General features: G+C 55.7%; 1 protein-coding gene across 1 annotated transcript; it reads right to left on the bottom strand.

Annotated features, from left to right (window-relative positions):
* Positions 1-10850: 10850 nt before the first annotated feature.
* SCRT2 (scratch family transcriptional repressor 2) lies at positions 10851-22765 on the bottom strand. Its single transcript, XM_024559238.3, has 2 exons — positions 22549-22765; positions 10851-11641 (listed from the first exon to the last, which is right to left on the bottom strand). Exons 1-2 carry the CDS (start codon positions 22679-22681, stop codon positions 10851-10853), a joined length of 924 nt encoding a protein of 307 aa, XP_024415006.2. The 5' UTR covers positions 22682-22765.
* Positions 22766-24748: the final 1983 nt, after the last annotated feature.

Consider the following 24748-nt stretch of genomic DNA (forward strand, 5'->3'; position numbering starts at 1 on the left):
GGAACACCCAGAATGCTTAAGGAGATGTTATTTTTGACTGAGAGCGTCAGGAAAGGTTCCCTGGAGGGGGGCATTCAGACTGGACAATGGTGTGGTCCTGGGGAGGGAGAGGGAAGAAGCAGGTGATGGTTTAGGGTGTAGGCTCTGGAATCACTCGCATGGCATGGATTTGAATCCCGGCTCTACCACCACCTACCAGCTGTGGTATCTGGGGGCAGGGGTGGTTATTCAACTTCTCTGTGCCTCAGTTCCTTCCCTGAGTTTCCAGGCCGAGTAAGTGAGAATAGCACGTTAAGTGTTTAGAAAGGTTCCTGGCCCTAGAAAGGACTGGGTGAAAGGCAGGTATGAAGGACATTCCAGACCCAGGGTCAGCTTGAGCAAAAGCAGGGAGGTGGGACAGTGGCTTGGTTGTCCTCCTCACCCTGACGGGCACCTGCAAGGGGAGTGCGTAGTCACCCTCTCAGCTGGGGAAAACCAGGAATGGTACCCACTGGGGGGGCGGGGCTGCAACATGAGCCAGTTACTGACACTTTCTGAACCCCGTACAGAATGGGGTAATGCTGCCCATCGCTCCCAACTGTTGTGAGTGTGAATTGAGAAGATGTATATAATAAGTGCCCAGCGTGTGGCCCCCATTTTATTTTGAAGATCACTCATGTTGGGTTCTTAGTCTCTTGCAAACCACCTTAGAATACTGAGGCCCTCAAAATGTAAGCCCTGTGAACAACTCAATCATACTTTGTTTCTGGAAGTAGAACTGACACCCATACCTCAGCCCCAGAATTACGGAGAATTAGAGGATTTCATCAAGAGGGAAGTTGTCGCTTCTAGAGCCACTTCCTCATTACTTCCTCAATAAGAAGAGGCAGGAGAGCAGCATCTGGAATGGAAAAAACAGGGATTTGACCTGAATCTCTCACTGTGGTATGACCGGTGAGGCCCCACTCCTGGTGTCAAGTTCTATATGGTAAGATGCCTGTGGTTCAGCTCAAAATGCCTTAAATGTTAATTAAAATTTGTTTATTTCCAAATATGTTTGGAGGTAGGTGTATCCATGGTTGGTAAAGTAGTTGATCACTGTCGTCAAAGACCCAGGTTCTTTCCATCTTTTTGTACTGCCATTTCCCATGTTCTGGTTTTTATTCTCAGGCTTTCCCCTCATGGTCCCGAGATGGCTGCTGTGGCTCCAAACATCACATCACATCACTATAAAACAACTTTTAAAGGTAGAAGTTAGGATATCCCTTTGTGCCTCTTTTTTTAGGAATGAAGAAACCTTTACTGACCGCTGTGTCTACCCTTCTACCCCCTTGCCAAGGAGACTTTTCCTCATTACTCATTGGCAAGAATTATATAACATCTGTGCCTTAACCAATCCCTGGCAAGGGGGGTAGAGTTACCAAGGTAGGCTTAGCTTTACTCTCATTCACCTATGGGCTTAAGAGGGTTTGCCTTCCACCGAAGTTCATGGCCCCTGATCTCTGAACACAGCTGGCAAGGCCTGGTGGCTGCCACCTCGTTTTCCTGTGCAGAATCTTCTTTCTCCACTCCCAAGACTGTGTGGTCTGTGGGCCAGACCCCATTGTCAGGGGCTGGGGGAGGCAGCAGAAAGAAAGGAGGTCCTGACCGGGCCTGCCCAATCAGCAGTTGCATTGTATTGGCCCACCTGCCTCTAAATCAGTGAGACTGAGACTCCAACGTCTTGTTGGGTTTCATATAAGGTGCCTTCCGCGGGGGCTAAGGTACATCTGGAACTGGAAGCTGGAGAAGTTTTGACACATGCGCAATATCCTTTTGTTTTAGTTTGGATTCTCTCAGAAGGCGACCCTGAGATAGAAGCTTGTGAGGATGTAGTTTCTTTGGGAGATGTTCTAGTTATTATCGCTGTAAAACAAACCGCTCCCAAATGCAGTGGCACAAAACAACTGTTTTATTATCATCACGGATTCTGGGTCACGAAACCAGACGGGGCACAGTGGGGGCTGCTCGCCTCTTCTCTGCAATATCTGGGCCGTCAGCTGGGAGGTGACTGGATAGCTGGGGCTGGAATCATCCGGAGGTGACTTCATCCACACATCTGGCAGATGGTACTGCCTGCCAGCCGGAACAGCTCCACGTGGCCTCTCCACGTGGCCTGGGCTTCCTCATAGCATGGCGCCAGCTTTCCAGAGCTGCCGCCCCAAGAAAACCTGGCAGAAGCTTCATGGGCTTTTCCAGTCTGGTCTTGGAAGTCATACGGAATCATTCCTGCAGCATTCTATTTACAGGAGCTGGCACAACCCCAGCCTCTCCCCCCAGGCTCAAGGGACAGGACAGAGACTCCACCTCTTAATGGTAGAGTAGCAAGGTCGTAAAAGAGCCTGTGGGTGGGAAGTATTGATGTGACCATCCTAGAAGACACATCTGTTGTAGGAGACGATCCCAGGAATGCCCGGGGGGGGGGGAGGTGGCAGTAAAGGGCACAGTGAGGAGCAGGTTAACATGGCGGGCAACCAGGGCTCACTCTTCCTGGGGACTCTGAGAAGAACATCACATATCACCTGTCAGTCGTCACTGTCCCTCTGAGGAGCAAGGGGTGAGGGTAGGGCTGGGCCTTTTTTATTCACTGACTCCTGTCCTTTATTGGTTGAGGGTGGCCTGAGGCTGTTAAATCTTTGCCATTTCTGGGCTGCGCAGCACTCAGACTGAGCAAGCATCTGCGGGCCCAGAGGATGAAGCTGCCTGCTTACAGTGGCCTCAGAGTGGCCGAAGGGGATAAGGGGCAACCCTAACAATCTGTCCTCCCCATCCCGCTTCTGGGCCCCCCGCCCCTCCCCTCCTCTTTCATTTCTGACAAAGAATCTGGTCCCTCAAGCATTCACTTGGGTATGCGAAAGACTTCTGAGTGTTTGGGAGACAAAAGGATTTCTGTGCCACAAAAGGAACATTAAAATATCGTATTCCCCTGCCCCTAAAATGCTCTAGTCCATTTCCACAGCTTGGCTTACAGGGCTCTGCCCTGCTGCTTGGTGCCGTTCTTTCTGTTTTTTTTCTCCCATCTCCTCTATGTCACCTCTGCCAACCTGTAAGTTCCTGTACTTATTTTAGGCAGAAAGTTTGTCTCTTTCTTCTGCAGCTTCAGTGCCTGCTATCCATCTCCTTGGGGATCTTGAGGCAACTTTGCACTTAAACCACTTCTCCTCATAGTCACAAAATGACTGCCAGTTCCAACTGGGACAACCTCCTTCTTTGTCCACGTCTTAGCTTAGGCTGCTATACCAAAATTCCATAGATCTGTTGGCTAAACAACAAACACTTATTTCTCATAGTTCTGGGGGCTGAACGTTTGAGGTCAAGATGCCAGCAGATTTGGTGTCTGGTGAGGTTCCACTTCCTGGCTCTTCTTGCCGTGTTCTCACATGGTGGAAGAGGGGAGAGAGATCTGAGAGCCCTCTGGGGTCTCTTCTTATAAGGGCACTAACCCCATTCATGAGGGCTTCACCTTCGTCACCTTAAACACCTGCCCGAAGCTCTACCTCCACGTGCCATTATATGGGAGGGCTAGGATTTCAACATATGAATTTTATCGGGACACAAACATTCAGTCCATGGCAGTTCACATCCAGGAGAAAAGAAAGAGAACCTGTCCCCCAGCGATGATGGAATTAAAGCTTTTCCCCTCAGTCTGATTGGGCTAGCTTGAGTCACATGACTACCTGGGATTAACATTCTCCAGGGACTAGCTATGTGCTCAGCTGCTTAAACATGGGGGCTGGAACCTGTCAACCCACTGGGATACTGTGATTGGCTTAGAGGAGACCAGTCAGCCACCACACAGGAGTCAGCCTCTTCTGAGGCATCTGGATGGGTTAAGTGATGGGTGGGGGTCTGAAAGGCTGCTGAGGAAAGGGTGGAGCAAAGGCCTGAGTGTCAGGGACAGGTGACCTTGGCACAGCGTTGATTTCAGCCTATGCTGTGGTGGGAAGGTTTATGCAAGCCAGGGCTCACCTAGCGCTGCCCATTCCCCCACCCAAGCCCCCTGTGCCCCCACCTTTCCCATCCCTGAGGGAGCTCTGCCCACACACCGGCACATTGCAGAGGTGCTAGGGTGTTCGCCAACGGAGGTGGGAGCCGATGAGGAAAGGCCAGCCTCCACTGTCACAGGTAGACATGCCAGACCGTTTGGGCCCTTCCGGACCCCTCTCAGAGAGCGGTAGTACCCAGGCCCAGTGTTGCAGCAGCCTCGCTAACACCTTCTGCCTCCTTCTTCTTGCCCCTCACTCCTGCTTCCCGGGACCACCTCCCAAGGAAACAGCCGCACTCAAGTCTCAGGCTGCTGTCGGGGAACCCAAACTAAGGCAAAGGGGGAATGTCACAGGTCATCCCAATGGGTCTATGCCTTGCCTGGGTTAGAATCGCACGCATCTTGTTAGACGTGTGACCTTGGGCTGGCCACCTGTCCGTGCCCCAGTCTCCTACCCTGCAAAATGGCCATAACATGGCGCCTCGTTTGTAGGGTTGTTGGGAGAATGAAAAGAAGTGAGGTAGGTAAAGCCCCTAGAACAGTGCCCAACACATTGTAAGTGCTCAGTAAGTGTGAGTGGTTTGATCACATTCAGGGGTGCCCAACCTTCTGGGGTCTCTGCGCCACACCGGAATAAGAAGAGTTGTCTTGGGTCACACCTTGAATACATTGTGACATAAAATCACAAATACATCTCATACTGTTTTAAGTAAACTTACGATGTTGTGTTGGGCCGCACCCATAGCCATCCCGGGCTGCTCGCGGCCCGAGGGCCGCAGGTTGGACACCCCTGTATGAATAGATCTTCCATGCCTGCCCTTCTAGACTAGCCTTGATGTATTAGCCAAGACTGGCTTGCAAGTGAAGAGAGCTGATGTGAATTAGCTTAATGAAAATGGGAACACTCGGCTACTCCCTTTCCTGGGGGGTGAAGTGGGGCCTCGGGGCTGGAGTGGCTGCTCCATAGTCACTAGGGGCATGGGCCCTTTCAGTCTGCAGCTTCATCATTTTAGAGCAGGGTTTCCATTCTCAGGGCCACCTTCTGGTTCAAGATCGCTGCTGACACGCCAGCCTAGAAGGAGGGGGAGAAACAGAAAGGATATATGACTTCCTCCTTTCCAGAATGCTGTCTCACAAGTTTCATATAATACTATCTCTTGCAAGTCATTGGCCAGAATGTGGTCACATAGCCACCCCTGGCTGAAAGGGCAGCTGGGATATGTAGTTTTCATTCAGTGAAGCCACATGCTCAGCTAAAACTGGAGTTGTTTTACTAAGGAAGGAGAGAATGGAGGTGCATAAGTAGCTAGCAGTCTGAGCTAGGGCTCTCAAGTTACAAGTCTAATGACTCAGAGAAAGGGAGACAGAAAATTTCCGAGTTCTAGTCAGATGACCACATCTGAGCCAATCAGCCGTGGCTATTAGGGACAGAAACATTTTTTAAAAAACATAAGCAACCATAGTTGATTATGACTTAAATATATGTTGTTTATTAAAAAATAATTACTGGTCATCTGCTCTTGGCTGGACTGCTGTGCTAGACCCAGGGGATTTAATGATGAGCAAAAAGACACTTCAGTTTCTACCTCGTGAAACTTACAGTCTAGTGGGGGAGACAGAGGTGACCAAACAATCACGCTGATTGATGGAAAGGTGTACATCGATGGTAAGTGCTGGGAACAAACAGCGTGTGGTTCCCGAGGAAGTGACTGCCCCGCTGGGAGAGGAAGGGTGGTGACGATGGCTCTGTGAATGGAGTACGTTACTAGTAGAGAGAGCAGCTTGTGCAAGGGCCCTGTGGCGGGAGGGAGCAACATTGCTGAAAAGAGGCAGCAGGAACTCAAAGAGCAAAGGGCACTGGTGGAAGATGCAGCTGGAGTGATGGAAGGAGCCAGACCAGGTCGTGCTTCAAAAGCTGCCCTAAGCATGTTCTACTTTTCCCACACACAGTGGGAAGTCATGGAAGTGTTTTGAGCAGAGAATAGGGATAGGAGTGACATGATGAGATCTGCATTTTTAAAAGGATCCCTGTGGCTGCTGTGGAGAGACATGGAAGGTGTGGGAGGCAAAAGGGGTCCAGGGAGATCAGTGAGAAGGCCGGTCCATTTGCCCAGGTAAGAGATGATGGCAGGTATGGACTAGGCTGGAGACTGAGAAGACAGAGAGGAAAAATCAACAGAACCTGGTGATGGGTTGGATGGGAGGGTGGGGGAGACAGGGCTGGGAGAGAGGACTTCTGGGCTTCGTGGCTGAAACTAGATGGGTGCTTGTGTGCCATTCACGGAGGTGGGAAACCCTGGAGGAGAACCAGATCGTGGCTCCAGACCTGGGCTGGTCTGTGGTGCCTCCGGGACATTCTTGTGGAGGTGGCCTGCAGGCAGATACGGATTTGCAGCTCAGAGAGGAGGTTGGAATTGGAAATGTAAATTTGTGAGTCATGTGCATGTGGTTGGAAATGGAAGCCAAGGGTGTAATGAGATTACTTCCTGAGAATCTGCAGTGAGAAGAGGGGTCTAGGAGAGAGCCTTGAGGAGCACAAACTAGAACGCAGGGCGGAAGGGGAAGTAGGTTCCTTCCTCCGGTACAGGCTAGGTGGAGCCGCCAGACAGGTAGGAGGAGAACCAGAGGGTTGCACCATGGGGATCTTTGAGAGAATTGTGGAAAACAATCTATATGGATATTCCGGTTGAGGTGCTCTGGGCTGCAGGCAACAGCGACCTGGTCCAACGGACTTAACCAAAGAAGACATTCGCATCACTCACCACGAAGTGCAAAGGCAGCACACTGAGTGGGCTTCAGGGTGGCCTTTTCCGTGACTCCCAGGCGTCATCAGGGACGTGCACTTTCCCCATCTCTCTGCCCTGCCATCCAGGTTGTGAGCTTCGTACTACCAACCAAGGCTGGTTCCCTTGGTGGTCATGAGATGACACGCTTCTTTGTTCATGTCCGGGGGAAAAGAGACCTCATTCACTTCCTTTCTCTTAAGAGAGGGAAGAAGCAAAATTCCCCATAAGCTTCCAGCGAACTTCTTCAATTGGCTAGAATTGAGTCATATACCCATTTCCCAACCCATAGGGGATGAGATTACTCTTGGACCAGTTAAGGCCACCCCTTAAGCTGATGACCCCAAATTGCATTACTCCCAGTCAAGGAGGGAAGGATGGCATAGATGACAGACCTCCACCTGGGCCGGATATACTCCCTTCCCATCTCCCTGTAGTGTTAGCGAGTTAAAACTACATTTCTCAGACTTCCTTGCAGCAAGGGGACTGACAGTGAATTAGGTTCTGCCACTTGGATGTGCTTCTGTGGGGTTTGGGTGGCAGAAGTGGGCAGGGGCCATTTTCTTATTGCCTTGTGTCTTAACTACTGGCAAGATGGTCGTGGAGGTGCTAAGTTTTCCTGTAACATTGTTCCAGGGTGAGCCATCAGGGTGGTAGGAGACAGGAGACAGTTACAGAGGCAGTGGCAGGGACCTCTAGATCCCTGGGTCCCCCCTGCTGTGCCAGTTCTTGAACTCAGGAGGGCAGCCCCCTGACCACCCCCGTGCAGTTGTGGAAGGGGCAGCGGCTCCCTTCGTGGGCCAGTTCTGTGGGGTGGGCGGGGTCCCAGCTGAGGGCCTTCAGCCCTTGCAACAGTTTTTTTTTCAGCAGCTAATTCCCTGTGTTAACTTCCTTCCACTTGGAAGAGATTTAATACAGGAATGAGATGTTTCTAAAATGCTGAATGAGAGTGGGTTCTGTTCCCTGGGTTTGAAACAAATGGGATTGATGCATCAGCCGCTCAGGTGCAGTGTGTAGTAGCTGCAGAAGACGCGTGTGGACAGCTAGGGAAGGCAACAGGTGCCTCCTCCCCTCACAATCCCCTTGGGGACTCTGGGGGTTCCCACACTGCTGTCATTGCCGGAGACTCGCCCAGCGCCCAGCTCAGGGTGCGGCTGCCTGGGCAGAGTGTGTGAAGGGAAGGGCGGGCAGGCACCAGGGGCTAGAGGTGCACAGGACGAGGGTCCCAAAGTTGAGTGCACTGTGTACAAAAGGAGGAAACCTGAAAGGCAGCCTGAGAGGCGAGGGGTGAGAACCTCCAGCCCCTGCCCCCAGCCTGGCAGTCGCCCCCCGAAGTGCGCAGGCCCCACCACCCACCACTCAGTGCATCCGCGTGGAGGGCTGGGGTTTAGTGGCCTGGGATTGGTGGCCCCCGGTTTTGAGTAGGGCAAGGGCGGATTTGTGTTTTGAGAGCTCACCGAGACCGCTAGCACAGAAGGTGGACTGGTCGTGGCTTCCTGAACTCTTAATGACAGGTAGCCCGTGACCTCTAGCGGCAGTTCATTGTTTTTGGACAACTTTCAGCCAAAGTCAGCTTTTTTTGCAAGCATACCCTTGCTACTCGTGTGACCAGGAGGGCTGGCCAGAGACCTGGCCAGAGCAGGAAGGCGTGTGGTGGGGAAGAGTGCGGGGGCTGCGAGCTGGCTGTCCAGGGGCAAAGCCGGCTTCCAGTCTGTCTGGGAGGTGTGATCAGAATTGGGGTTCTTCAAGCCGAGGCACATTCCTTCCCGTTAGTCACAGGCTCCACCATTCCCCAATGAATTCCCCTGCTGTATTCACTTACGTCATTAATCCGGCTCTTGAACTCTTTGAGTGAGCGACCCCAGTGTTTGAGGACTATTTAGGACTGAGGGTGCCTGGAATCTGTGGAAGTCACGGGACCCCTGGGTGTGTGCGACCCCTGGTGGCAGCTACAGGCTGGTCAGGCTACAGGGAGGGAAATGGAGTAGGAAAAAATCCCTCTACCTCTCGGCACTTTCCCGCCCCCCGCCCCGTCCCCGCCCCCGCTCCCGCCCCAAACACAAGGTCTAGAGGCGCTGATGAGTGGCCAAAGTCCCTTTAATATCCCTGAATTGCGTTACAAGTAATACTGCCGGAGGTGAGGGAAGAATGGGGGTTCTGGGTCAGGAGATGGGGGGAGGAGAGAGGGGGAGCGCCAAGCGCTCATACAAAATATGGCCAAAAGGCTAGCATGCATGGAAAATTATTGCTGTCGGAAGTTCCTATTTACAGGGTGAACACCCTCCGTAATTGCTTCTGCGACGCCTTTTCCTCCCCCATCCCTGCCGCCTTCTTTCCGGGGTGGGCCTGGAGTCAGGAAGCCCTAGAGAGGTGGCCCTACTCCAGGGTCCCCTCCAGTCTCCACCCTCCTTTGTGGCTGGGGGCAGAGGGGGAGGGCTGGAGACCCCAGGACTCCTGTCCCCGAGGTGGGCGCCTAGCGATGGGGCAGAGGCGTGTGCTTAAAGCCGAGAGGGCCGGCCCCGTAAGCGCGGAGGTGTGTGCTTCTGTCCTCGCCCGGGCATGCCAAAGCGCGGCTGGGGAGGTAGTGGCGGCCATCGGGGAGCGACTGGCAGCCCCAGCCCCTCTGCCCGGGAGAGTTGCATAGACGTGGCCGGGAGGGAGCGCTCCTCCCGGGGAGCGAAGCGGGAGGGAGGCCCCAGAGGGGTCCGGGGCTCAGTCGGTCCCTGGAACCTGGGGTCCCTCGAGAAGAGGAATCAATAGGAAACAAAAGAGGAGGCTCCTCTCTCCGGCTCTCCCTGGAGTGAGAGTGGAAGGCTCGGGAGGGTGGGGACCTGCCCCATGCCTGGACCTCCTGACACCTCCCCCCACCCCCAGTTGAGGGTCAGCAGGCCAGCCTCCCATTTTTGTGCCTCCTTCCCCAGTGAGTTCAGGCCCTGATGAGGGTGGGGCTGCACTCTCACTCCCCGAGACGGGGTGGGGTGTGGTGGGGAGGACAGCCCTCTATGGCCTTTGCTGTCCGTCTCCCTGTCTGGCTCCCTGACCCCCCAGTCCAGCTGGGGAAGCCAGACCGTCCCTGGGTGAGGACAAGAGATTAAATATAATAATAAATAGATAAATAAATAAATACACAAATAAATAACTGGGGAGGCCCAGACGGACAGGGGAAGGGCATTTGTGAGGTGCCCCAGACCTCCCTGCAACAAATAAGGAGGGTACCTGCAGTCCTAGGGAGGGAAAGTGCTCGGAGAATCGGCATTGGGCAGCTTGAGTCTGGAAACCCAGGGAGAGGCTGTCGGGGTGAAAGAGCGGCTTCTTTAGGGGATGGGGCTTGAACTGCCCCTGAAGTCTGCCCCAGGTCATGAGAACTCTGAGGGGTGAGAGATGCTAGAGGGAAGTGGGGGTCTGGAGGGAGCAGGAGGTGGTTGGGAAGGACCCCCGGGATGGAAGAGGGTGGGCGGGCGATTGTGTGTGAATGTCTGGCCTAAGGCCCGGGTGTGGCGGGGATGAGGGCTGACACCTACAAAGAGACTCCCCGAAGAGGCCAGAGGGATGGCCGGGCGTTGGAATGTGGCTTAGGGGCTGCAGGCCCTGCATCCGAGTGCGGATGGGAAAACGAAGGCAGGCGTGACCGTCAAGGGCAGGTTTGAGCCTTAGACTGGGGCCTCCAGTAGAGGAGAGGTCGCGGCGACTCAGCTGAGAAGTGAGAGGAAAGGTCTGAACGCTGGAAGGGGAAAGGCGCGGGGTCTGGGCGGGAGAAAGTTCCGGCTCTGAGCCCCGGGAGGGGCGCGGACCTGGTGCCTGAGTTGGGAGCCTTGAGGGGGCGGACAGGGGGTCAAGGTCCGAGCGTTGCGAGCCGGAAAGGACACACTGGTCGGGATGCGCTGGGGAAGACAGTGCCAGGAGAGCTGTGGGTTTGGGACTGGAGAGAAAAGTTCTGGGCTGGGAGAGGGGACGCCACGAGGGTCGTGGACAGGGAAACGCAGCTGGGGGGGTGGAGAGGGCACGGGTAGGGGGCCCGGGGCGCGTGGAGAGCGAGTTCCGGGCGCGGCGGTGGCGCGGGAGGCTCAGCTGGCGGGGCCGGCTGGGGGCGGCGGGGGCGGCTCGGCTCCCTTGACGCAGGCGGCCTCGCAGTGCTTGTGGAGGTAGGACTTGAGCGCGAAGCTCTTGTCGCACTGGCGACAGCGGTAATGCTTGAAGGCCGAGTGCGTCTGCATGTGAGCGCGCAGGTTGGAGCGGTCGGCGAAGGCCTTGCCGCAGTGCGCGCAGCCGAAGGGCTTCTCGCCCGTGTGCGAGCGCATGTGGCCCTGCAGTAGCCAGGGCCGCGAGAAGGCCTTGCCGCACACGCCGCACTTGTGGCGCAGGTTGTGCGTGAGCACGTGCATGGCCAGCGCGGGCATGGACACGTAGGCCTTGCCGCACGTCGGGCACTTGCGCGCCTGCTGGCTGTCCAGGCTGCGGTGCGTCTGCTTGTGGCGGCTCAGGTTCGAGGACGTGGCGTAGGTCTTGCCGCACTCGGCGCACGCGTGCCGGTGCCCACCGCCCGCAGGTGCCCCCGCGCGCCCCGCGCGTCCCCCGGCGCTCGCGGCGTCCCCCGGGCCCCCCGCGTCCCCGCCGCCCCCGCCCCGCCGCCGCCGCGAGCGCCCGTCCGAGATGAAGAAGGCGTCCATGGAGTAGCTGTCGGTCACGGCCGCCTCCCCGCGGAAGTAGCGCGCCGACAGGCTGGACTGCGGGCTTTCGGGGTCGCTGTACTCTTCTGGCGCCGCCGGCGGGTACGGGGGCTCGGCGGGCGCCAGCTCCAGGCCTGGCTTCTGGTCCACATCGTAGCTGCTGGGCGGAAGGCAGTGCGGGGCGTAACCTGGGGCGGGGGGGCGAGAAGGGAGCGGGAGGAAGGTGAGGTGCGGAAGAGGGCTTCCCGCGTGGGGCAGATCACTCCCCAGGCCCTCCAGCTCTTGGAAGATGATGGCTGCTGGGAAGGCAATGGTCGCTGTCAGGCATCTTTGCTCTTGGTGTCAGGCTCTTGGTGCTGCGTGGGTTCAAATCCTTTTTGCGTGGACTGCAGTCAAAGTAATCCTCACCCCACCCTCCTGGAGCAGTGTCCCCGCTCTGTTCTGCTGGGTTTGTTTTCCCTAGCTTGTCAAGTGCTTGCAGTCATACGCTCTTATTTTTATTACACCCACTTTACAGGTAGAGAAACTGAGGCACAGAGTCTCAGCCCACCGCTTAGCCAGGTGATGGAGCCAGGACTCAAACCTTGGCAGCCTGAGGCCAAAGCTCATGCTTTCTCTGTTCGGACATTATTCTGCCATTCTAGTTCTGTAACTTCCCTGAATCTGTGTCCTCACGTACAAAACAGAGCTTATAATCGGACACTCCTTGCCCGGGTTTTGGAAATTCTCAGGGAAGTGGTGAGTAGAACCACGTATTAAGCTTGTATTGTGCGCCTTCCCCAGGCTGACTCTCACAACGGTCACAGACCCTACCAAGCAGGTGCCATTATAATCCCCGTTTTCCATGTAAGGAAATTGAGAAAGAGAGAAAGGGAGCACACAGTAATTGCTATATAAATATTAGCTATTAAAATTGTGCATTTTACTTGCTCAAAATAGTGATTTCACTGAAGATTATTTAATTGTCTGCCTTCCTCACCAGACGAAGCTTCCCAGGGACGGATCTGTGTGCCCAGCCTCTGCCTGGCCCAGAAGAGGTATGTGATGGGTAGATGTTGCATGAATGGATCACAAACCTTGTAGACGCCCCCCCACCCCGCCCCGTCCCCGCCCCTGCCCCCGGGGTTGCTGGGGGATTTCAGGCCAAGTGAGTGGCATGTAATAGGTGCTCCAGGAAGGGGACTTCCTTGTATTGCTCTGGAACCTGCTTTGCTCCCTGCTCCACTAGATGCCTTCTGATGTCTGCCTGTGAGAATTCACCTCCCCCTCCGCCTCCTCTTCCCTCCTTTCTAGAGTTGAACCAGAAATCCTGTCCATGTTGGGTTTGAGTGACTGGTGAGTGTGCAGGTTGGGGCTCTCCCAGGGGACTCCACGGTGGTTTCCCAAGAGCATGCCCCCCACCTTGCCTCCCAGCGCCTAGCATGGTCTTAGCACTCTCCCTGAGGACCCTGGGACCGGGGCTCCCGGGAGCGTTTCTGGCATGCGTACACAAGCTTATCAACCTAATACTGAATTAACCAAATGTTTCCACTGTCCTCCGCTTCCAGAGAGCAGTAGGGTTTAGGCGCCCCTTGCCTCTCATCTGGCATTTAGTGTGGTCACAGGGCGAATCTGTGCAGACTATCTGCCAACTGCGAAGACAGGATGTACCCTTATTTTTACCTCGGTCCCTTCCACCGCTTGCACAGGACCCTCTGCACATGGATGTGATTGGGGGTTGTCTGGGTGGAGGACTCGGTAGGGAGGGGCTGTGTGGTCAGATGCCGACAGGGCCGTGGTGGTAGCACTTTTTTAGTGGGGGAGGATTGCACAGCCTCTCAGCACCCCATTTCCCCCCTCCTGCCTGCCTTCAGGCTGAAGAGTGTCCCACCTCCCACTCCAGGAGTCAGGCCTAGTACTCAAGCCCCCAGTGTTCAGGGAATATTGTGTCAGACTGAGTTAAATACCCAGCCCCTCTCCTACTCCTTCAGTATTTCTTCCCATTGTAATTACTGATGGCAATACTATTAGCTTATATTTATCAAGCACTTGCTATGGGCCAGGTTCTGGGCTGAGTGCTTCGCTTCCATCACCTGCCTCATTGAACCATCACAAAAATTCTTATATTACAGAGAAGGAAACTGGGGTACGGAGTGGCGACGGTACTTGCTCAGAGGATGGAGCGAGGAGTAGAACTCACTGCGTTGCCCCCCAGTTTCCCTACATTGGAGGTCCCCGAGGAGGGGGCGGAGGCTGGGTGGCTCACTCCCTATAACCAGTGGCCAGGCTAGTTGGCATTCAGTATTTGTGAAATGGGTGATAAAGGTTTGCCAGGCCAGCCCGGCTGGGTCTGCTACAGGCTACCCTGCCTGCCTGGTTCGGGGTGACTTGATTCCCTACACAGATTCCAGCTGGGTGTCCTTGAGCAAGTCAGGCGTCTTTGTGTGCCTCAGGTCCTTTCACTGGTTATGGGAATAGAATGCAGTTTTTGTTGGGGGTGGCTGAGTATTCGACCAGTGCCTCGCACATTCCATCCCAAAGGAAGGATGGCGTAAGGGTTAAGCGCACCCATCAGAGCCTCTGCTACCTGGGTGGAGTTCCAGCTTGACTATTCCCAGCTGTGTGATCTTGGACCAACTGCTTGATCTCTCTTTGCTTCTTTATCCCTAGCTGTAATGTGAGGGGTAATAAAGGCATCTAGTTCACACAGTTGTAGCAAGGAGTCCACGAATGCGGGGGTGGGGGGTGGGGGCGGGGACAGTGGGTAGAGGGGATTACAGGAACTACTATAAAGGACACATGGACAAAACCAAGGGGGAGGGTGGAGAGGGGGGAGGGAGGTGGGTTCAGCTGGGGTGGGGTGGAGGGATGGGGAGAAAAGGCATACAACTGTAATTGAATAACAAAAAAAAAAAATTAAAAAAAAATAAATTAAAAAAAAAAAAAAAAAAGGAGTCCACGAATGAACAGTAAGTGAAAAGTAAATAATAACGGATACTGCTACAGGACTTATGTGTCAGACACCCGTTTGGGGGCCTCCCACACATGGATGCATTTCGCCCGTGTGACTCTAGGGTTGTCACCGTGTTACAGATGAGGAAGCTGAGTCACAAGGTAGTTCCGGAACATGCCCAGGGCCTCACAGCTAGTAACTTCGAGTCCGGATTCCAGCCCAGGGCCTGGCACATTGTAAACCCACAGTACGTGTTTGCCGTTATTGTTAAGTAGTAATAACGATCTCCCCACAGGGGTTTCCGTGCTGCAGTTTTCTTGGCGTCTGTCTGGACATACCTTGCTGCTCCTCTCTGTTTCCTCACCCAGGACATGTAATTTCTACTTCATGTTCTGGTGAGAAAACTTCTGGCAGGTAATAGAAGTGCAACGAACCAGGCAGTTCTCACCCAATCTGGGCTCCCTGCCCACAGCGCCCTCTGGCGGTGGCCTGCAGCACTGCAGCATCTTATTCCTGTATCTGGGAGATTCTTTACAGAAAAATAGGAGTACCTTCAAGAAAGGTTGCTCATCTGCCTAAGAACAGATGTGGAATTGCCTTCGGGACAGGAATTTTTGGGGCCACACCTGATGCCCAGAAGCTGTGGAGTTTGCCATGGGCTGTGGGATGGAGTGGGGCTGTTAGAAGGAGGTGGTCTAACTTGCTTTGTGAGCTTGGCCAGGTCGTTTCACCCCTCTGGACTTGGTCTCTAAGGATGAAGGTTGACTGAGATGCTTTGAAGACCCCTTCTGCCTGGTGCTGAATAGATTGCCCAGTGATGCCCATGGTCCTGTCCCTCACCCCCCATCAACCCCACCTCATTCTGCTCAGATCCACTGACTTCCTTAGCTCTGTGACCTCTGGCAAGTTCTTTAACCTTTTTATGCCACCTCTGTATAAGGAAGCTCATAATAGGATTGAATGGATTAATGCATGTAAAGACCTTAGAACAATGCCCGGCACACAATAGCTTCTCAAGCTGTTATAATCGTTATTATTATCCCTTAATTTCCTGGTGACATCCTTCCAGTGGGCCGGAGAGCAGGAGACGCATGAGTGTTTCGCGCACGTGGCAGTTAAGTAACACGCCCAGGGTCACTGGGCGGCCTTGTGCGAAGCACCTTACGTGTCGGGGCCTCAGCTCTGGAGAATTCTTTAGGACGCTCTAAGCCATACCTTAACTCTGTACATGGCACCCAGATGGGTTCTGGGTGCCTTCCTCTGCCCCACAGGTGACTACAGAAGGCTGAGCTGCTGTCCCTCAGCTGCCAGGGTGGGACAGGGCTCTCTTGTTTGGGTTCCCACAGAGGCAGGGAAGCCCAGAGACCCAGAGGGAGGAGACCCGGCTTCCATCCTGGCCCTTGCACTCATACCCTAGATCTGTGACCTCAGGCACGTCACGAAGCCTCTCTGGGCTCAAATGCCCCCATTTTAGAGTAGGAACTAGAGCCATCCCGGCCAGACGGGGTGATGGGGAAGGCTCAGAAACACTGGTGATGTGGAGATGCCGTGTACAGGTCACCTGAGAATGACTTCTGGTTTTCCCTAAGAGTCTCGATAGTTCAGATTGGAGGTCCAGAGTCCGTTTAAAAAAAATCCTCTGCACCCAGAAGAGTGGTGGGAAGGGGATTTTATGAGAATTAAGGTGCTGGACCCTCTCAGAGGCTGTCTCATCTGACTCTCTGACCCGTGGGGGGTGAGCGTGGGGGAGTCTTCCAGCACTACAGGCAGGACTGCGGCTCCTCCAGTTCCCCCTGCACCATTCCCTGGCACTGGGGGTGGAGCGCTGCACTCATAAGCCCAGAGGCCCAGAGAGGGGAGAGGATTTGCCCAGGGTTACCAGAGGAGGTGTTGGGGTTGAAACCCTCCAAAGCCTGTGTTTTTTTCAAAACACCTGAGCAGGCATGGAGACTGGCTCTGGGAGGAAAGATTTTTCTAATCAGTGGGGGTGGTGGATTTCTTCAGACAATATCCGCCAGTTGGCCTGCGTCTGAGGGGATGATGGGGTGTTCAGGGTGGGGAGAAGCTATTGTTCCAGAAAATGCTGCAGCCCCATGTGGATTTTTGTACATAATAATTAATAAAAGTGATGATTGACACTTACAAGCACTTACTGTACACAAGGTCCCCTGTTCAGTGCTTTAATTAGCTTGTGTGTTAGGGAGCGCGATGGGCACTTTTTCTAGGGTCCTGGTTCTGCAGAAACTGAGGCCCAGAGAGGGGCCCTGGCCCCACTCCATCACAAAGCAGATTGAAGTCAGAGCTCCTGCCTCCCAGTCCAGAGCTCCTTTTCTCAGTCTCTCCCAGATTCCCAGGGTCCCAAACTTCCTCCAGGGAACTTCTAGCCCCAATCCCACTTGACTTGTCTTGAGTAGGGCAGATACAGAGAGGGCTGCGTGGTGGGCCAGCTTCCCAGGTGGCCCAGTTTCCTGAGGAGGGCCTAGCCCCGCTTGGTGGTGGGGGCTGGAGGGGCTGCTGCCTGGGTATATTTAGAGCTGCTTCTTGCTGTGCCAGGGCCTCGGGCCTCGAGAATCAGCTCCAGCCAGCTGAGCAGAAAGCCAGGTCTGTCAGCAGCAAAGCGGGATAAAAATAGTTTCTCCTGTCTGCTCACAGAGCTGGGCAAAGGGGCTGGTACCTCCCCCTCCCCTTATTATAGCATCTTTGTTAGCAGTTCCCCGGGCACTGGACCAGAAATGACACCCACCTCCTCCAGGGGCCTGGCAGCTGGTATACCTGCCCACTGGGGAGGGGTCCCTGAGTCCAGATGAGCAGAGGCAGAGTGAGGTTTGGCCCAACACGACCAGGGCTGTAGGGCATGGTGCTGATGACCCTTGACCCAGACCCAGGGAGTGTCTAGAGGATTCCATGGCCCACCTCCACCTCCTGAAATCCCCCATATTCTGGTTTTTCCTGGCCGTGACCCAGTTCCTGCAGCCCACAGGGAGGTCCACAGCTCTGCAGGAATCAATAGGAAAGATTTTTCAAGGGGTCTGGAGGTAGGAGTGGGTGGCTGAGGGTCTTGCATTTCCCAGCACGGGTGGTGGGGCAGCCTCCTGCTCCCTCAGGGGGTCTTGGATAGCCTGTTTCTGGGCCTCCTGCTGGAGACCAGACCAGGTGTCGTGCACAGCATGTGCCGTTGCTTCCCTGGCCCTTGCTTCCTGCCCTACCCTCTCTCTGCCCCAGACAGGTGGAGTCAGAGAGCCCATTTCAACCTCCCTTCCTGCCCGGAGGCTGGCTGTGGTCACTCCAGGGGAGACCACAGCTGGGATGGGCCAGGAGTTTGAGGGGCCTCATCTCTTAGCGTCTCACCATGCCTACCAGAGGCCTGCAGGCTGTGGGCCCCCCTACAATGTAGGTGAAGCACTCACCAGGGAGGTGTGACAGGGTCCACCACTGATGCCCTTGTGACCTCGGGCAAGTCGTGGGCCCCCCCTGGCCCTCGGTTTGCCCCTGTAGGTCAGAGCTAATACCCCCATGTGCACTAATACCCTGTGTGTGTGTGCGCGCGTGGGGAGTCTTGGGGACACATCAATTGCTGGGCCAACATGGGGACTTGATGTGCTCTCCTGCCCCCCCCCCCCCAGGAACCACAGGCTGAGACCGTCCAAAGAGTGGAGGCTCCGCTTGGACCCCTCGTGTACCCCTTACGACCCCAGGCTTTAGGGGAACCATGGGCCCCAAATTTCATATTCCACATGGGCCTTGTTGTTCCATACTCCCGCTGACTAATTCTTAGGAAAATCAGATCTCTGGATCCTTAGAAAGTCAGAGCTGAAAGAGATCAAGTTCAACTGCTTGATTTAATGAGAAGGAAACCGAGGCTGGGGTAGGGAAGATTAATCCAAAGCCACAGAGGAAGTCTAGCCAGCCTTGAGAATGGACCTGGACATGACCTTGGACTAAAAATTGGACCTGGACCCTGAACATTGACCTGATCCCGGATGTCAAAATTTGAACTTGGACATGGATTTGTTCTGAATCTTGGACTGGACCTACAATTTCAGACGATGACCCTGGACCCTCAGACCTAGTCCTAGACCTAGGGTGGGATATAGACATTGGGTATAGACATGGGACCTGGACCTCAGACCTGGACCTCGATGTTGGACTGGACATCGGACCTGGATCTCCGAAGTCGCTGTAATCTGGACCGTGGACCCAGGTCAAGACCAAGGTGCCAGGGGAAGTCATGGTTAAAGAAGACTCAGATGCACTTGCTGTGTGTCATTGGGCACCCCCCCAACCTTCTCTGGGCCCCCTTTGCCACGGAATTGGGCAGCCCTGTTGTATCCCTGCTCCCCAGATGGACTTTCTGAGGTGTGGGGCGGATATGTTGAGGCTTTTCGGTCAGGCTCCTGGGCCTGGCCTGAGCGACTCCCTGGCGCCATCAGGGGGAGTGAGGAAGTGGGCACCGGTGTGATGTGTCAACCAGATAAGCCCCCGGGCAGAAGTAGGAGTGCTTCCTCGGCCTGCTAGCAGGGAGACTTAATGTAGCGGTGGAGGGCAGACAACTGTGTTATTGGATTGGCATTGATCCCTCATCTGCCTGGGTCGAATGCTCTCTGAAGGAGTAGGAGGGCAGGACCAGCAAGGGGTGCAGAGGCAGGGGGACCTGGGGCCCAGCTGGGGCTCACAGATAAGGTATGAAGAAGGTAGGCACTCAGCTGGGGTCCAGAGAGACCACTGCTTTGCAAAGGGTGGGTGGCAGTCTTCTCTGGGATGGTGAGAGTCCACGGTATCCCCCCCCTGGAAGGGAGCCCGGGCCTGTGAAGGGGGGCACTTGGTGGAATTGGAGGGCTAGTTTCTGAAAGGGTTAGGAGGATATGAGTTGGCATCTCACCCACAGACTGAATCTGCGCTCAGAATCACCCAGGAGAGAGGAGGGGAAGGGAGGCTCCAAGGAGGCAGAACACAGTGGAGGAGGGAGGGGAGAAAAAGAGGCATCGTATTGGAGAGGATGGTGAAATTAGATCTGGTCTTCCTTCTTTCCGGAGCTCTGCAGAGCTTTCCCCATTTGGGGGGGCTGCCCCTCCCCTAGGTATGGGTTCTGTGGTTTGGGGGGAGCCCGAAGGCCAGACACGCCTGCTGCACCCTCTGCCCAGCCCATGGAAGCTGAAAAGGACCGGGGCAGGGAAGCAAAGAGGAGCGACGCTCTGTGTGTGTGTAAGTGTGTGGGAGTCCTCCAGGAATTCTCCAGCACTCCCAGGCATTCCCTGAGCTGGGGGTGCGCCTCTTTCATGTGGGGTCTTGCATCTTCATCAGTTAGGAGCCTTTGATTCCCTTGACCTGCACCTTCACAGGCCCCTCCTCACCCCCCGCATTCCCCTCCCACCATCCTTCTGACCCTGCAGCCCTTGCTGCAGGAACGGCTGGTAAGAGGATCTTTCTAATAACTGGAACTATCTCCAGCCCCAGGCCCTCCCTCTCTCCCTCCCTTCTCCTCCCTCCCTGCTTGCCTCCCTCACTCTCCTCACCTCCCCCCTCCTCTCTTTCTCCTTGTTTACCCAGCACACTTACACACGCTGGGAGAGAAAAAACGTCAGCTCAGCAATTTTTCACACTTCCCTCAAACGCTCAGCAAGGTTATTTCCGGCAGAGCAGAGACAACGGACCACTCGGAGCTGGCAGGCTCTCCGAGGACCCTAGCACCCCTACCAACCATGGAATGAGGGAGCCCTAGCTGCCCAGCCTGGCCACACCCCAGGGACGAGAGAGGCCCCTGAAAACAGGATAAGACAGGCCCTGTGTTTCTCGGTCATAGCCAGCTTGAAGGGTCACCCCTTGGTCTCTGGCACCAACTGTCTACTGCAGACATGGCCAAGGCAGCCAGGCCAGGGTGCCTGCCTGCACCGCGGGGCAGCCTGCAAAGACCGAAGCCAAGAAAAATGCCAGGTCTCAGAAACTCTGCCACCCTAGCCAGGCATTGGTTGTTAAATACAGCCCTACAAAAACCCTGACAATGGTCCCCTGCATTCTTTTAGACTCTCGTGCAGGCATCTCCAGGGCCTCCCACATCACACTAGACCTTCATAGAAATGGAGATTGTCAGAGTTGGAAGGATACTTAGTTCATACTATCCAAACTCTTTTACTGCTGGGGAGACAGAGGACCAGCGAAGGGAAGGCACTTGCCCAAGGTCACATAGCAAGCCAGAGATCTAGAGCCAAGGCCTCCCAGAGCTCTGGGCCGGGTATCAGACTATTGGGGCAGTTTTGGGATTCCCATGTGGTCAGGGAGCTGATGCAGAGCCCTTTGGGGAAAGAGCCAAAGATAAGGGCGGTTCTAGGGTGCTGAATCCAGTAGAACCCCTACAGGAGCGCCTCTGCTGATTGCGTTGCTGTGACCCTGCCCCCACCTTTCACTCAGGGGCTCCTTCTAAAGCTTTTTTGGACTGAATTCAAGGAAAGGCACTCCTGCCTTCCTCCTGAGGACCAGCCTGCAGTTTTGGCTGTGCATGAGGAAAGTCTCTGGGCTTCTCTGTCCTCAGCTGGCCTGGGGACAGAACCAAGGGCACCTCAAGGGGTGCGAGCCCAGGGCCTCTGTCTGTCCCCGGAGGGATCCCCATCGCAGCATTGCACGCATTTCAGTTTCTGCCCAGCTCCCAGCACGCACTCCCCAGCCCTGGCACGGCCCCAGGTCCACCCTCTGTCCTGCCAGCACTCAGCCAAGCCCAGCCATGTCCCTGGGCTTCCGTCCTGGACCCCAAGAGGCCCTGGGGTCAAGGAAAGAGGACAGTAGAGTAAGGAGCATGTGGGTGACAAGAAAGGGGGCTGGTTCTCTTGGCTATCTGGGTGAGCCAGGGGCTGAGGTGCCATAGCTGTATTCCTGATCACTCCCTAATTTCTTTGACCTTGATGAGGTCACAGAACCCTTTGCCCAGTGCCCTCTTGCTACCTGGCTTGGCAGAGTGATGGAATGTGGGTGAAGTGCTTGGAAATCCCCAAAGCAGGAGCTCCCACTCTCCTGGGCTCCTACCTTTGCCAGGCTAGCTTCCTCCTCATCCTCAGCCTTCCCCTCTCTCCTCTCCTCTTTTCTCTCTCTCTCTCTCTCTCTCTCTGTCTCTCTCCACCTCTCTCTCTCTCTCTCTCTCTCTCTCTCTCACACACACACACACACACACACACACACACAGAGTCACTCCTCCCCCCCCCCAAAGCTGATGCCACATGTGATGTCAGATTTCTTATTGCCAAAGGGATGCCTCCTCTCCAGACACCTGCCCCGGTGGGGGCCAACCAAGAACGGTTTTGTGATCCCTTTGATGGGTCCACAGAAGCAGTCTTCAGTTCTTCCCCACACCCTCCAGAGATCATCCTGTTCTAGGCCTGAATGACCTCTCTTGTCCCCCAAACCCTTGTCCCCGCAGGAACTTGCCCTGAGAAGAGATGGAGGGTGTCGGGGGTGGGGGACTGAGAAGGAGCAGCAGGGCTGATTCTGGAGGCAGGTGAGAAGCTGGAGTGGGGAGGGACTCCAGCCCAGGGGACCAGGAGTCACTTTTGGGGAACCCCTCCTAGAAATCTCCTCTTCTTCATGGTCCCCAGGACAGGCCCAGCCTTTGGCAGGCATGTGGCTGAGGGTAACAAAAGAGTTGCTGAGAGAGGGGCCCTGAGAACACTTGTCTGGCATCGCCAGGGGGAGCAGGTTGGAAGGGAAGGAGGGCGTCCCAGCTACCCCCTGGGAGCCAACCCCATCTCCCCAGAGATTGGTAGTTTGGGTCCGCTTACCTTCCCCACCAGGGGAGCACACTTAGGTGGCCAGTTTCCTTCACTCAGCCAGGGGGAGGGGACCTTCGGACCGCCTTGTGCATTAGCCTCCCCAGCATTAGCCCTTCACGGGCGCCCCTCTATCTCCTTTCTCTCGCCACACCTCACTCCAGCCCCGTTCTAGGGCCACAACTTTCAGAGTCCGGTCTGGCGCATGGCTTCGGAATGGGCCGACCCTGCGACTTTCCCTTTGTAGGGACCTAGCCCCTGCCCCGCCCGCCGGGCCCTCCGGAAGCCCGGGAGGCGCACGCCGCCAGGGAAGTCTCCTCTCGGGGCTCTCCGCCGGCGCACCCCTCCTCGTAGCCCGAGTTGGTGAGGGCCCGAACCCCCTTCCCTCCACCCCCGCGCCGGTCCCACTCACCGTTGTCCCCGGGCGGCCCCCGGGCGCCAGGCAGCACGTAGGCGGTCTCCAAAGGGTGATAAGTGGGGGCTGGCACCCCGCTGCACTGGAAGCCATCCCCTTTGATCTTCTTTACCAGGAAGGAGCGCGGCATGTTGCGACTGGCGGGGGGCTCGTCGGGGGCACTTGCGTGGGGCCCTGGTGGGGGGAGGCGGCCAGCCGGGCGCGATTGGCTGTCTGCGCGGGGTTTCAGCACTGGACAGCTCCCAGCGGGCGGGCTGGCGGACAGCAGCGCCGAGCCGGCCCCAGTGGCAGCCGCCCGGCTCGGCTCGGGCTTGGCGGCGGCGGCGCGCAGACAGGCGATCGCTGGAGCTGTGCTCAGCACTCCGGCTGCCGGCTTTATATGGGACGCAAGCTGGAGGAGATCAGGTGGTCCCCTAGCAATGGAACTGTTCAGCGCTCTAATCCATCAAATGTCCCCCAGGACAATCGCTCCGCACACGTTCCCCTGAACCGGCGGCGGTGGGGGCAGGCCAGGCGCAGGGAGCAGCGGGCAGGCAGGAGGGGAGAAAGTGAGGGCGAGAAAGGCGCGGAGACAGACACAGAGAAAGAGGAGTATGTATGGGGTGGGGGGAAGAGAGAGAGGAGAGAGAGGAGATCCACGGAGAAAGACAGAAAGAGACATGCAGAGAAAGAGAGACACACTGAAGAGGTAGAAATAGAACCAGAGAGACCAAGATAAGGACAAAAAGACACGAGAGAAACGGAAGAAGGACGGAGATGGAGAGAAGTAGCAACATACACTCACACACCCACGGGAGGCAGAGAGAGACCCAGACACACAAAAAGAAAGCCCTCCAGCGATGCAAAGAAAGGAAAAGTGCGAGAGAGAGGGAGAAGCCCAGGGGAGGGGAGGGAGAGCCTCCAAGCAGGTGGGGTTCAGGCACATGGGGACCCAAAGAAGGGGTGCAGAGGAAAAAAGTGTGAGCTCGCCAGTGGCGACCTTCCTGCCTCCAGTCCTTTCCCTCGCCCTCAATGCTGAAGTGGCCAATGTGGACACTCAGCTTTAACTGGAGGAAGTAGTCCCCCCACTCCAGAGCAGCTTCCCACTGGGAAGCCTCCTATTGGGTTTGGGGTTCAACTTTCTTTTCCCAGAATTGTGGGGGGGGAGCAACTCCTCCACGCCGACGCCTGCCCCGCTCAGCCGGTCCTGTTCCGGTGCCTAGCTCAGGCGGGCGCTGCCAGAGGAAGTGAAAATCGTCCAGTAATTAATTTCCCTGCTGCTGGGGGGTGGTGGTTTTGACACATCCGAGGCTGTGTCTTTCCCTGAAGCGGGGAGCAGACAATAGAGACACGTGGACTGGGAAGGGAGAGGGGGGAAGGGAGGGGGAGCGGGGCTCCTGCTGGAACTCTTCGCAGGTCAGCTTCTTTGTCTCCTGGAGAATCCAAGCAGACCCCCCCAACCCAGTCCAGCCAAAACCTGAGGGAGCTCCCACATCTTGGCAGGACTGAGGAGCAGGAGAGCTCAGCTCCCAGCCCAGAAGCTGCTTGGCAAAGTGCCATGGTGGTGGGCTGGCCTCAGCAGTATGGGATGGCCAGTACGCAGGAGTCCCAGGATGAGACTCCAGGAATGCCAAGATCTCATTGGTCAACAGTGCTCTGTTTGTGGGATGCGAGGCTCAGGAAGCAAGGATGTGCTTTCGGGACCAGGTCATCCAATAGCGGTTGGGAGACTGAGACACAGGGAAGGCCGGGAGGCACCCGAGGTCCCACGATGAGTCAGCAGAAATTCCCAGAGACCCCTGTGATCTGTGGGCATCCCTGAGTTAGGGGCACACACAGTCTTTGAAGGATGGTCTAGAAACCTCAGGATAAAATTGGGGTCCCTGACCTTGCCAAGGCCCTGTGTGACCTGGGGGACCCTGCCCATTTTCCCAGCCATCTTGCCTCATAGGTTGTCTGCTGGGACTTTTTTAAACCTCAGTCAGTGAGTGTGGAGATGACAACACCCCCTGACTCAGAGCACACCCTGTATTCCCTACTCCAGCCACGTGGTCTTCCTTCTGGTCCCTCCGGTTTTCTGCTCTCTCGTTTGCCTTTTGGCCTCCATTCTGTTCAGATTGCCCTTCCCTCCTACACCCCCACATGTCCTCAGGAGGTGGCTGAGGCATCACTTCCTCCGGGAAGGGGCGCCGACTTCCCACACTGTGGACTAGGCCAG

Source organism: Desmodus rotundus, chromosome 6 (genome assembly GCF_022682495.2).
Source record: "Desmodus rotundus isolate HL8 chromosome 6, HLdesRot8A.1, whole genome shotgun sequence".
NCBI lineage: Eukaryota > Metazoa > Chordata > Mammalia > Chiroptera > Phyllostomidae > Desmodus > Desmodus rotundus.

What these genes read in the sequence shown, in the direction of transcription:
- SCRT2 (XM_024559238.3), bottom strand. Translation starts at nt 22,681, where the DNA reads ATGCCGCGCTCCTTCCTGGTAAAGAAGATCAAAGGGGATGGCTTCCAG. An exon ending in GGGGCCGCCCGGGGACAACG is followed by an intron (nt 11,642 to 22,548) that starts GTGAGTGGGACC and finishes CCCCCGCCCCAG; the next exon opens with GTTACGCCCCGCACTGCCTT.